This window comes from Jatropha curcas, chromosome 6 (genome assembly GCF_041381405.1).
Source record: "Jatropha curcas cultivar XTBG-Jc1 chromosome 6, XTBG_Jcur_1.0, whole genome shotgun sequence".
In the NCBI taxonomy this organism is placed as follows: Eukaryota; Viridiplantae; Streptophyta; class Magnoliopsida; order Malpighiales; family Euphorbiaceae; genus Jatropha; species Jatropha curcas.
In genome coordinates, this window is record NC_143156.1 from 12,707,516 (window position 1) to 12,718,918 (window position 11,403).

Here is an 11,403-nt window from a genome sequence, read left to right on the forward strand (position 1 = left end):
CGGCCCAATCAGCATCACTGTAAGCAACAAGGCATACGGGAGAGCCAGTAGGAAAGAATAAACCCCGAGAAGATGTGCCAAGAAGATAGCGAATGATTCGACGAACTGCTACCAGATGTAAGTGACGCGGAGTACTCATGAATTGACTGACTTGCTGAACTGCAAAAGAAATATCGGGCCGTGTAATAGTCAGATAATTCAAACTGCCAACTAATTGCCGATAAAGAGATGGATCAGGAAGAAGATCTCCGTTTTGACTATGATACTTGACGTTTAATTCCAAAGGAGTATCAACTGGGGATGAATCTTGAAGGCCTGCTAAAGTAATCAAATATGTAGTATATTTGTGTTGATGCAAAAATATTCCAGAACAATCACAGTGAACTTCCAGCCCTAAGAAATATGTAAGTGGACCAAGATCCTTCATATTAAAAGAAGTTTGAAGAGATTGTTGAAGAGTGAGGATCGTTGATGTGTTAGTGCCAGTGATAATAATGTCATCTACATAAACAAGGAGTAGAACAAAACCAGCAGAACTCTTGTGAAGAAACAAAGAGGAGTCATATTTACTTTGCACAAATGAAAACTGAAGTAAGGTAGACCGAAACTTGTCAAACCAGGCACGTGGAGCTTGTTTTAGTCCATACAGAGACCTTTTTAACTTACACACATGTGTTGAAGATGAGGAAGGCAAACCCAATGGAAGTGTCATATAAATATCTTCTTTAAGATCACCATGAAGAAAAGCATTTTTGACATCCATTTGATGAAGAGGCCAACCTTGAGAAGCAGCGACTGCAATAATAGTACGGACGGTAGTCATCTTTGCAACTGGAGCAAAGGTCTCCTCATAGTCCACTCCGTACTTTTGCTTATTGCCAAGGGCAACCAATCGAGCTTTATATCGATCCAAGGTTCCATCAGAACGAAGCTTGACTGAATAAACCCATTTACATCCAATGGGCTTAACATTTGGAGGGCAAGGAAGAATTTCCCATGTATGATTGTCGTGAAGAGCTTGAAGTTCGTCCTGCATGGCTTTTTGCCAACATTCATTCTTGGAGGCTTGTGAGTAACAAGATGGAATAGAAATATCAGATAAAGTGGCAGAATATCCAGCAGGATTATCAGAAAAACCATACCGTCTTGGAGGTCGGGATACTCTGGTAGAGCGACGCAGAGTAGATTCAGGAGAATCAGACACAGATGAGGGATCAGTCTCAGGAAGAGGCATAGTTGGTTGACGTCTTCCATACACAAATCCAGGCTTAAACCGATTAGGAACAATTGGTAAATCCTCAAAAATTGGAAGAATGGGAGAAGTAGAAGAAGACTTAGCAAGATTAGGAAAGAAATATTGATGCTCAAAGAAAATAACATTTCGAGAAACACGAAATTTGTTAGAAGTGGAATCATAGCAAACAAAACCCTTTTGAGAAGAATTATAACCCATAAATGCACATTTAACAGATTGAGCTGAAAGTTTATGACGTTCATGAGAAGGTAGATGAACAAAACAAACACAACCAAATGTGTGTAAATCATGATAATTAGGATATTGATGATACAAACGAAAATATGGGGAGTCAAGACTTAATACCTGAGAAGGCATTCTATTAATTAGATAAGTTGCAGTAGATAAGGCTTCAACCCAAAACTTAGATGGAACTGAAGATCCAATTAACAAAGTTCGAGTTACATCCAAAAGATGACGATTTTTACGCTCAGCAACTCCATTTTGTTGTGGTGTATAAGGACATGAACGTTGTGAGACAATTCCTTTCTCACGAAGAAAATTCTGAAATTCATGAGACATATATTCTCCTCCAGAATCAGATCGTAATACTTTAATACAAGTAGAAAACTGAGTCTCAACATAGGCTAAAAAGGTCTTGAAAACAGAATATACATCAGATTTAGAATGAAGTATACCCATGTATATCTACTGTAATCATCAATAAATGTCACAAAGTATTTGTATTGAGCATGAGAAACAACGGGCGTAATGCCCCAGACATCACTATGAATTATATCAAAACATTGGACAGCACGACTACCATTAGAAGGAAAAGGAAGAGTTTTGCTTTTACCGAGTCTACATGTGGAACAATCAAAAGGAACCTTAGCAAGGAATTCTTTATTGCCCAAGAAACCAGAATTTGATAAATGAGACAAAATAACAGGATTAGGATGACCTAAACGTCTATGCCATAGTTCACTTTTACTAATAACTGTAGTACAAAATGAAGAGATACGAGGAACGGAAAATAGTAATGGAAATAGTCTCCCAACTTTAGGCCCCTTCGCGATTACTGTCCCCGATGCCTGATCCTGCACAAGACAACCATTACGAGAGAAATGCACATCATAATTGTTATCTACTAACTGACCAACCGAAAGAAGCTTAGTTGAGAGCTTTGGAGATATAAAAACATTGTTGAAACATGGTCTAAGATCTCCAATCTCAGTAATAGGTATTGTACTACCATTTGCAATCTGAATTTCAGTTGAACCATGATATTTGCGAACATTCGTAAGCATGTTAGATGTGTTTGTCATATGATTTGAGGCAGCAGAATCAACAAGCCAAAGTTGAGAGGAGGAGGAGGAGGTATCGTTACCTTGTAGTCCTAAGGCGGAGAAGGCTGAAATAATCATTTGTTGCACCATTTCTGGAGTAAGAATCACAGGTTCAGCAGCTGAAGAGGGAGTTGTAAAAACTGTTGGAGCAGCAAAATGAGTGAGATTATTTGGTGCAATTGGGGCAGCATTCGATTTTCGATTTTGAGGCCGTGTCGGACACTCCTTTATGACATGTCCTGACTGTTTGCAATAATTACAGAACTTCTTTCCACAATTGGCAGCAATATGGCCATAATTTTTGCAGTTATAACATTGAATTCTACTCATATCCCGACCCTTTCCTCTTCCTTGGGCAGCAAAAGCAACCTTGACAGTATTTTCTTGTTGGAGAGAGTTCTGAATGAGAAAACGTTGTTCTTCGCGAAGTAATTCGCCAAAACAAATATCTAAAGAAGGTGAAGGAACACGACTCATTAAATTTGAGCGAAGTGTCTCAAATTCAGACCTCAACTTCATTAAGAATTGATCTCTTTTGCTTTGCTCATGAATTTCTTGAAGTACAGGGAGTGATTCTGCAGGCACTTTAGCATAAATAGTGTCAGTAAACTCAGCCCATAAATTCTGAAAACTAGAATAATATTCCTGAATGGAGAGATTTCCTTGGGAATAATTAGCAATATCGCTCTCCAATTGAAAACGTCTTGCAGCATTGTCTTGATCATAGACCTTTTTCAAGTAATCCCACATGGCTTTTGCAGTTTTAGAAGACCTCAGATTAGAAGCAATAAGAGGGTCAACTGACCCCAGAATCCATGTCATTACTCTTGCATCTCTAACTTTCCAATGAAGCAACTCCTTAGCATCTTTAGGAGCTGGATCACTTCCATCTATATGGCCCAACAGTTCTTTTCCTGTAACAAAGAGCTGGAACTGAAATTCCCATGAAGAGTAATTTTTTCCGGTGAAACGAACATGAAAACTCTCAACTGTGTTTGATGTGGCCATCTCAAATAGCACAAGGAGACCAGAAATGCAAAATTAGGAATAACACAACCAGGAGCAGGTCTACTAGAAGAAGTAACAGACCCACCAAGATGAAAATCCTACAGCCAGAAAGTTGCAGAAAAATGTCCACCAGAATCTCTTCCAAATGAAGAGAACCTCCAAATAGAAATTCAGAATTTCTATGACCGAGAGTTCATCAAAGATATGAACTAAACAAAGAAAGCAGAAACAGAAACTGCAGAATTAAAGATAGCAGAATCTGCACTTTGTTCTTCAAAAAACAAAGCTGAAACTCATAAAAGAACAGCTCTAAAATTGCCTAATTAGGCTCTGATACCATGACAAACTTGCTGTATTTCAATGGAATTTTGATAGAAAATTTGCTTGTCTATTCCCACAAGCTGATTGGGTTTAAATAGACTGAAGTATCCACAAATTTGGGAATAAATTCCTAAATTACAGCCCTAATTGATGCCCATTGTCTTCTAATTATGGCTGGCAATTACAGCCTTAATTGGCTCTCTAATTGATGCCTAATATCTCTCCTAATTGATGCCCATTGTCTCCTAATATGGTTGACATTTACAGCCTGAATTAGCTCCCTAATTGATGCCTAATTTATCTCCTAATTGATGGTTATTTACAGCTATCTTACAACAGTATAGTCAATTAATTATAATAGTATACTAACATTATACTAACAACATATTCGTTCATGGTTTCCTTTTTTTATATACAAAATCTTTTATGCCCCTTTTTTTATATTAACGGAAAGTTCTCTACACAATTGTCACAGACAGAGATAATATTTTTGTAGAATTCAGAAGCATGATGGACATATATATGTTAGGACATGAGTTTTGTGTAACATAACAGTACCCAACTAATTAACTAACACGATGCAAGATACATTGAATATGGAGATATGCATTCATATATGCTTTGCATTATTTGATGCATATTCATATCAAACATTGCAATTCATTGTTTCAATTATAAATTCTCATCAAGGTTGTAGTATAACTTGCCAACTTATTTCCACAGTGATCGGGGAATTGTGTACTCAGCTCGTGCTTTTAAAATTCCAGAATGCACCAGGACTGCTGCAGGCACACCACTGGTCCAGGTATTGATTATTCTTTTATTTATTTATATTTGTTAACTCAGTTTCTGTCTTGAAAGTTTCCAACATATCATTCATTGTGAGAGACAGATCTTATCTTTATCTGAAGGTGAAAGAGTAACTTCCATCATTCCTGTGAGTGAGTTTTCTGAAGATCAGTTTCTACTTATGCTCACTGTCAATGGTTACATCAAGAAAGTGCCTCTGAATGTTTTCTCAGCCATACGTTCAACAGGAATCATTGCAATTCAATTGGTTAGTACTTTATTGTTTTTGCACATTTGGATTTTAAAATATCCATCCTGCAGTTATTATTTGTTCTCAGACTTCAAAAATTTTGACTCTCTAGGTTCCTGGTGATGAATTGAAATGGGTTCGCTGTTGTACAAATGATGATCTCGTGGCAATGGCTTCACAAAATGGAATGGTTATCCTAAGTGCCTGTGAAAATGTATGTTATCTTATGTTTTTCTATCTTTTGTTTATTAATGCCTTCCCAATCGCATGGAGATTCACCTAGGGCCATTTGTTGTTGCTTCACATGTATCAATAATCAATTCTCATTGTATGGTGTCCAAGAACATTGAGCGAAGGAGTGAAAGTGGAAAAGAAGAGTAGTTAGAAGAATTGCTAAGAGCATGTGGAAAATTGAATTATCAGTATGTGCATGGAGATTCACCTAGGGCCATTTGTAGTTGCTTCACATGGACCCAATAATCAATTCTCATTGTTTTGTTTCCAAGAACATTGAGTGAAGGACTGAAAATGGAAAAGAAGAGGAGTTAGAAGAATTGCTATGAGCATGTGGATAATAGAAGGCTTGAAATGGAATGAGTATTGTGTTATGGAATGCATTGTTATGACCATGGAGAATCATATCTCAAAAGGTAGATGTTAAGATTGGAGAGCTCAAATTCATATAAACTCCACATTGAAATTCCGTACTTTCAATATAGAATCCAAGACAAGTCCCAGGCCTTGACTTGCAATTAAGATCCTAACATCCTGCCACGCTTCATAGTCCGGCATGCACAATGGGTTGGCTTCGTGCTAGGATGGGCTGTGCTAGGTTTTTTTCTAGCCTCAGATGAACATTGCAATTCCGGTGTCACCACTTGTGCTGCTCAATTGCAACTTGGAGAATGGTTGGCTTTGATACCGATTGTTTTTGATTTTGAGAGAACCATATCTTAAGACCTAGCTTAAGGTTGGAGAACCTAAGTTCATAGAAACTACACATTGAAATTCCATATTCCAATGTGGGATCCAAGACATGCCCATACCTTGTCGTGCAATTAGGATCGTAACATGTATCCTTCTTTGTTCCTTCTACAAGTTTTATGTTGCCCTTGGTGATTTGTAAGTTTTTAGATCAATTTTGGGATTCGTTGTGATTTAAAATAAAAGCTAAGATCTGCTTAAGTCAAGGGGTTCAGTTTGGTCGAAAACCTTTGTTGTGGAAAATAAGGGCTATATTGGCTTTTTCCTTTGATTGATCTGTTCTATGTTCCAAATGTCATAATTCAGTGTCAGCTGTTTTTTATTGAGGCTTCCTTGGCTATCCTTTTGATGTTGTGGAGGAGAGTTGGTATTTCCAAAGGCTTTGGGGATTGATGTCGGTGAAAGGAGGTTAAGAACTGTATTTTGAAATTTGTCTGCATTGCAAAGTATTTGAATGAATGCCTGTATTTGTATTTCGAAATTAGGTTATGTCATTTAATTTGTTCTGAGTGAGTGGTTTCTTTGGCTCTAATCTATAGCATTTTGATTTAGTAAATTTTGGAGTTTCAGTGTTATTCAAATTGGTTTGAAGGCATTTCTTACTATCTTTTGTTTCCTAATCTCTGTCATGGAATCTGCCGTGCTCCTCTACTACGACTTTCTAATCATTAGTGTGACCTTAGGCTACTGCCTAAATATATCACATGGCTTTCTTTTCTTATTAAAATAAAAAATAAAAGGCAAAACCTCATAAGATTTGTTGTAATATTTCATTCACTCATGCTGTTTAAAAAGTATATGCAAATTGATTTTTGATATCTTTTAATAATGTGACGGTTGGTCCTTCAGTTATATATTGGTGCATGCATATAGTCTTGCCAGATTCATAATGTCTATTTGGCTGGGGAATTCAGTGTTTTCCTATACACCTGCGTGATTTTGACATTATGTCAAAAAGCCAGCATATTGTATGATACAACCGGTATGGTAGTTGTATTCCCATGAAATGGCTGAAATGATGCCAGTCAAAGGAGAAAGAAGAAGAAAGATTGGGGATGGGTACCATATGCTGCAAGCCTAGATAGAGAGAGACAGTAGAGACAGTACATTCTGGATTTCCAATTGTTTTTTACGGTTTCTTTTTGGCTGAATACATAAATTCACCTCTGAACTTTATTACTTTAACTGTGTGGCATCCTCAATTTTTATTTTGATCCATCAAACAGTTCAACTTGTAAACTTATAAAAATGATTGTTCTAAAAGTTGAACACTTTAACCCTGTGACATTCTCAACTTTTATTTTATTGAACACTTCAACTTGCAAAATTAAATTATTTAAACACTCTTTAAAAATTTGAAATTTATAAAAATGATTGTTCTAAAAGTCATGTTAATTACATGTGAAGTCCATATTTTGCAGATAAAAGCTAAAAATTCTAAAAATTATTGATATTAGTGTTGAAAAATTTGTAATATTACCAAAATTTCTAAGCTTAAGTTCATGAAAGATCATCCGCAAAATTCAGGGTGGTACAAGGTTAAAGTTGCAAAGTTCAGGGGTGAATTTATGCATTCAACCATTTCTTTTATCCTTTCTATTTTAAAATTTTCAAAGAACAATATTAGTTTGGGGCATTGGTCTTTTCTTTTATAACCCTACTCTTTAATATTTTTTGTCCCCTTTAAATCTTAATGTTTGTTAGGTATTTTTTTAAAACATTTCTTTAATCTAATAATGTTATCAGTCTTTTTATAAGGATGATATCGGATTAAATTGTTGGTAGAAACCACATTTGAATGTTCAGTAAAAACATTGGCCCTTTATTGAAATGGCAAATGGGCCAGACAAAGAACAAGGAGAAGGGTTTTCTTTTCTTTCTTTCTTTCTTTTTTCTTTTTTTTTTTTTTTTTTTTTTTTTTTTGGGTTGGGGGTTGTGGGGGGGGGGGGGGGTGTTCGGGGTGTGGGAGATTGGGAATATGCTGCTGACCTAGATAGAGGAGACATTACATTCTGCATTTCCAATAAAATTTTGAAAGAAGAAAAACAATTTGGTGAGGTGTACACTTTTCATTTATAACCCTACTGTTTAATGTTTTTCTTTCTTTAGATCCTAGCGTTTATTAGGCTTTCTTTTAAATCATTAATTTATCTAACAATATTATCAGTCTTTTTATACAAATGTTTTGAAATTAATTTATTGATAAAACCTTGTTTGATTGTTCAATAAAAGCATTTTCCTTAGATTTTTGCTGGATTAATATACTGCATATTGTAATTTGTGTTTTGGTTTTTGGTTGATTTGAGACCATTAATTTTTTAAAAAAATTTCATGCAGTGGCAGTCGATTCAGACTGATTTGGCCTGGTCCAGCACAGTTCTATGACACTGTTTCTGATTTTGTTATTTAAATCCCTGGTTATAATACTGTGATTACACTTTACTTCTTGACATTTAAACTATAGTTATAGTTATACTTCAGTCTTAAAATTTTAAAGTTTGGTTGCAGTTTCATCCTATATTGTTACATTATAAGCACCCAGAGTCTGAAAATTTTACGTTTCTCACTAATGGTAGTTTATTGAAGAAAGTGTCTGTCAATTCATGGAAAAGTATGTATGGAAATGTATACTAGGCCAAAACTCTTAGGGATTTAAGTAATTTTCTGTTAAGAACAAAATGTTAAATTATTGCTCATAACTGAAGTTCACTTTTGTGAACAATTAAATTCCGTTGTTTTAAGTAATCTTACTTGTAATATCTGGTATTCGGATCGTACAGCAAACACTCAAAATTGTTTGGAGGCTTCATTTACTTGTTTACCAACCTCTTGTTAGCCATCTTCACATTTTTAGAGGACAGACTTCTCTGTAACAATCTTCTCCTTTTTCTGTCTTTCAAATTATGCAATGTCTCATCGTCTTCATTTTTTAACTCAGATCCGAGCACTAAGCCGGAATACCAGAGGTGGAGTGGCCATGAGACTAAAACAGGGAGATAAGATGGCAAGCATGGACATAATACCGGCTGCAATGCGAGAAGACTTGGAAAGGATATTAGAAGATCCTAAGAACAAGTAAATTATTAAACATCATGGATATATATATATATTTGATGATGTAACAATTATTTGATATATGGCATACATATTTCATAGGGAATGATGCATACAACTATATGAATAAATAAATAGTTACTAAAAAGTATTTTATTACTTCAACAACTGTATGAATAAGTTACCATTTGTAGTCTCAGTTGTCTTGTTTTCTCTATTAATAACCAAGGGCTAAGTTCCTTCCTCTCTTTGTAACTTTTGTATCGTTCTCTTCTAAATAGAGCAACATAAAGTCTATAAAATCCATGATGATCTGCCTTAGGAGGTTTATTTAGAGAACCTGTTTCTGTGTGTTTGAATCCATATGGAATGAACTTAGTATTGATGGACTGTAATATTATATTGTTTTATATTGACCTCCTTGCTGTTGATTGTTTTCTTTTTGCTTTTGGTCTCATGAGTGCAATTTAACAGTGAATTTAGTATATATATATTCTTTTTGGCCCATATTTTAATTTTGTTCTGCATTGCATGACAACAGGAATAAGGGTGGGGCTCCATGGTTGTTATTTGTGTCTGAGAATGGTCATGGAAAGCGGGTTCCTCTTACTAGCTTTCGACTATCACCTTTAAATAGAGTTGGTTTAATTGGTTATAAGGTATCACTGTCTCTCTAATAAACTGAAGTGTAAAGTAAAATTTATTTATTTATTTATTTATTTTTCACTTTTTTTACTTGATTTAGTTATAGTGGGATTAGAAATTTCATGCCTTTTCTTTTTTCAGTTTGCTGCAGAGGATCGCTTGGCAGCAGTTTTTGTGGTTGGGTTCTCATTATCAGGTATTGTTACATGGTTAATGGAAAGACTGCTTTTTGATTCAATTTTTGACAACTGTAAGTAGAAAGTTCGTGTTCTTTAGTTGTTGATAAACACTTTGTTGGACAATAATAAATACAATTGCCACAAAATGTATAGTTCCAAAATCTACACTTGAGGCCTCTTCATGATTTTGAAGCTAATTGTCTCCGCTTTGTCTACTTTTTAGATGATGGTGAAAGTGATGAGCAAGTGGTTCTAGTAAGCCAAAGTGGTACTATAAATAGGATTAAAGTTCGTGATATTTCAATACAGTCCCGCTTTGCAAGGTATATTATATACTTATTTTATAATTTGTTTGGTTTATTCATTTAAAAGGAACATACCTTTTGGTATTTTCCTCAGTTAATTGTTCTTGGATGCTCTTGTATAAACACCACAAAATATACACATGCATGCAATGTGGCAATTTTATGTTGCACGTCTCAGTTTATAGTATATACTCCATGCCAATGCTTCCGTGTTTGTGCTGTTAGCAGAATCAATGCCTCAAGCTCCAAATCTTTTTTTTTTTTTTTTTTTTTTTGCCTCGAAGTTTTTCTTTATATCGCCTTTGGTGTTGTGCTTTGTCAACTAATATTTATGGTGAAAGGCATAAACAGATGTGGACTTCTAGGGTATGGTCTAACGCACCCTTATAGCATTATTTCAGATTTCGGATTTCTGAAGATTTTATGAATGTGAATTTTGCTTTCAGCATTATTCGTCATATTCTTTTTGTTCAGTTTCTAAGCATGTGATATTTTTCCTTTGTGGTGGCTTACTGTTTGGTTTTTGGCTGTGAAATTGAATGTCTGAATATTTTTATATCAGGGGCGTTATTCTGATGCGGCTGGAGCATGCTGGGAAGATTCAGTCAGTGTCCTTGATTTCTGCATTGGAGGCTGAGCCCAAGGAAGATGCAACAGAAGTCGAGGCGCCTGTAACTTTTTCCCAGGCTTCATAGTCTAGTGCAAATTTTAGGAATTTTTGTATATGCTATGTAGAATAGTTTAATGACTATAACATCTTATACAGTCTGAAACAATTTTTGAGATGACTGGTGGTTGAACATCTTGTATTATGTCAATTTTTTAATTTATGAAAGCTTCCTTGCAGGGCGGTCCATGGGACATGATCTTTAACATTTTGTATATGCCATATCAAGGACTTGTTTCTCTCCCTTTTTACTCTCTTTTGTTCCTTACGATTTCTGAATTGGCTTTTAGAGCCTATTCGGATAAGGGTGAAAGGGCAGTAAATAAAGTAAAGGAGGGATACATAACTTAAGAATTCCTGCTTGAAGTGAGTTAATGATGGGTAAAAGTAAACACGGGAGGACAGAAATTTAAATTAATTTTTACATTTAACTCTTACCTTTTTTTAAACCTTGACGTTAATTCACCTGTTTCCAAACATTATTGTTTCTTTTATTTATTTATTTTTGTAAATCCTATTATTCTCCCTTACCTTTTCACTAATTGCCCTTTTCTCACTCATTCAAACAAACTGTTAGTGAGTAGGAAATTAAAAAAATGGCCCAATTTTTACTGGTTTTTC

The 11,403-nt window shown here is 35.2% G+C and overlaps 1 protein-coding gene across 1 annotated transcript in view; it reads left to right on the forward strand.

The window, feature by feature from the left end:
* The window catches only part of GYRA (DNA GYRASE A), a 28,977-nt gene extending 17,989 nt beyond the window's left edge, over positions 1-10,988 (forward strand). The window contains exons 20-27 of the mRNA XM_089722275.1: positions 4,633-4,714; positions 4,802-4,966; positions 5,061-5,162; positions 8,871-9,007; positions 9,528-9,645; positions 9,773-9,827; positions 10,034-10,133; positions 10,678-10,988. Coding sequence (XP_089578401.1) covers positions 4,633-4,714; positions 4,802-4,966; positions 5,061-5,162; positions 8,871-9,007; positions 9,528-9,645; positions 9,773-9,827; positions 10,034-10,133; positions 10,678-10,810 — 892 coding nt within the window. The 3' untranslated portion in view covers positions 10,811-10,988. The remainder of the gene's footprint in view (positions 1-4,632; positions 4,715-4,801; positions 4,967-5,060; positions 5,163-8,870; positions 9,008-9,527; positions 9,646-9,772; positions 9,828-10,033; positions 10,134-10,677) is intronic.
* The last annotated feature ends 415 nt before the right edge of the window (positions 10,989-11,403 follow it).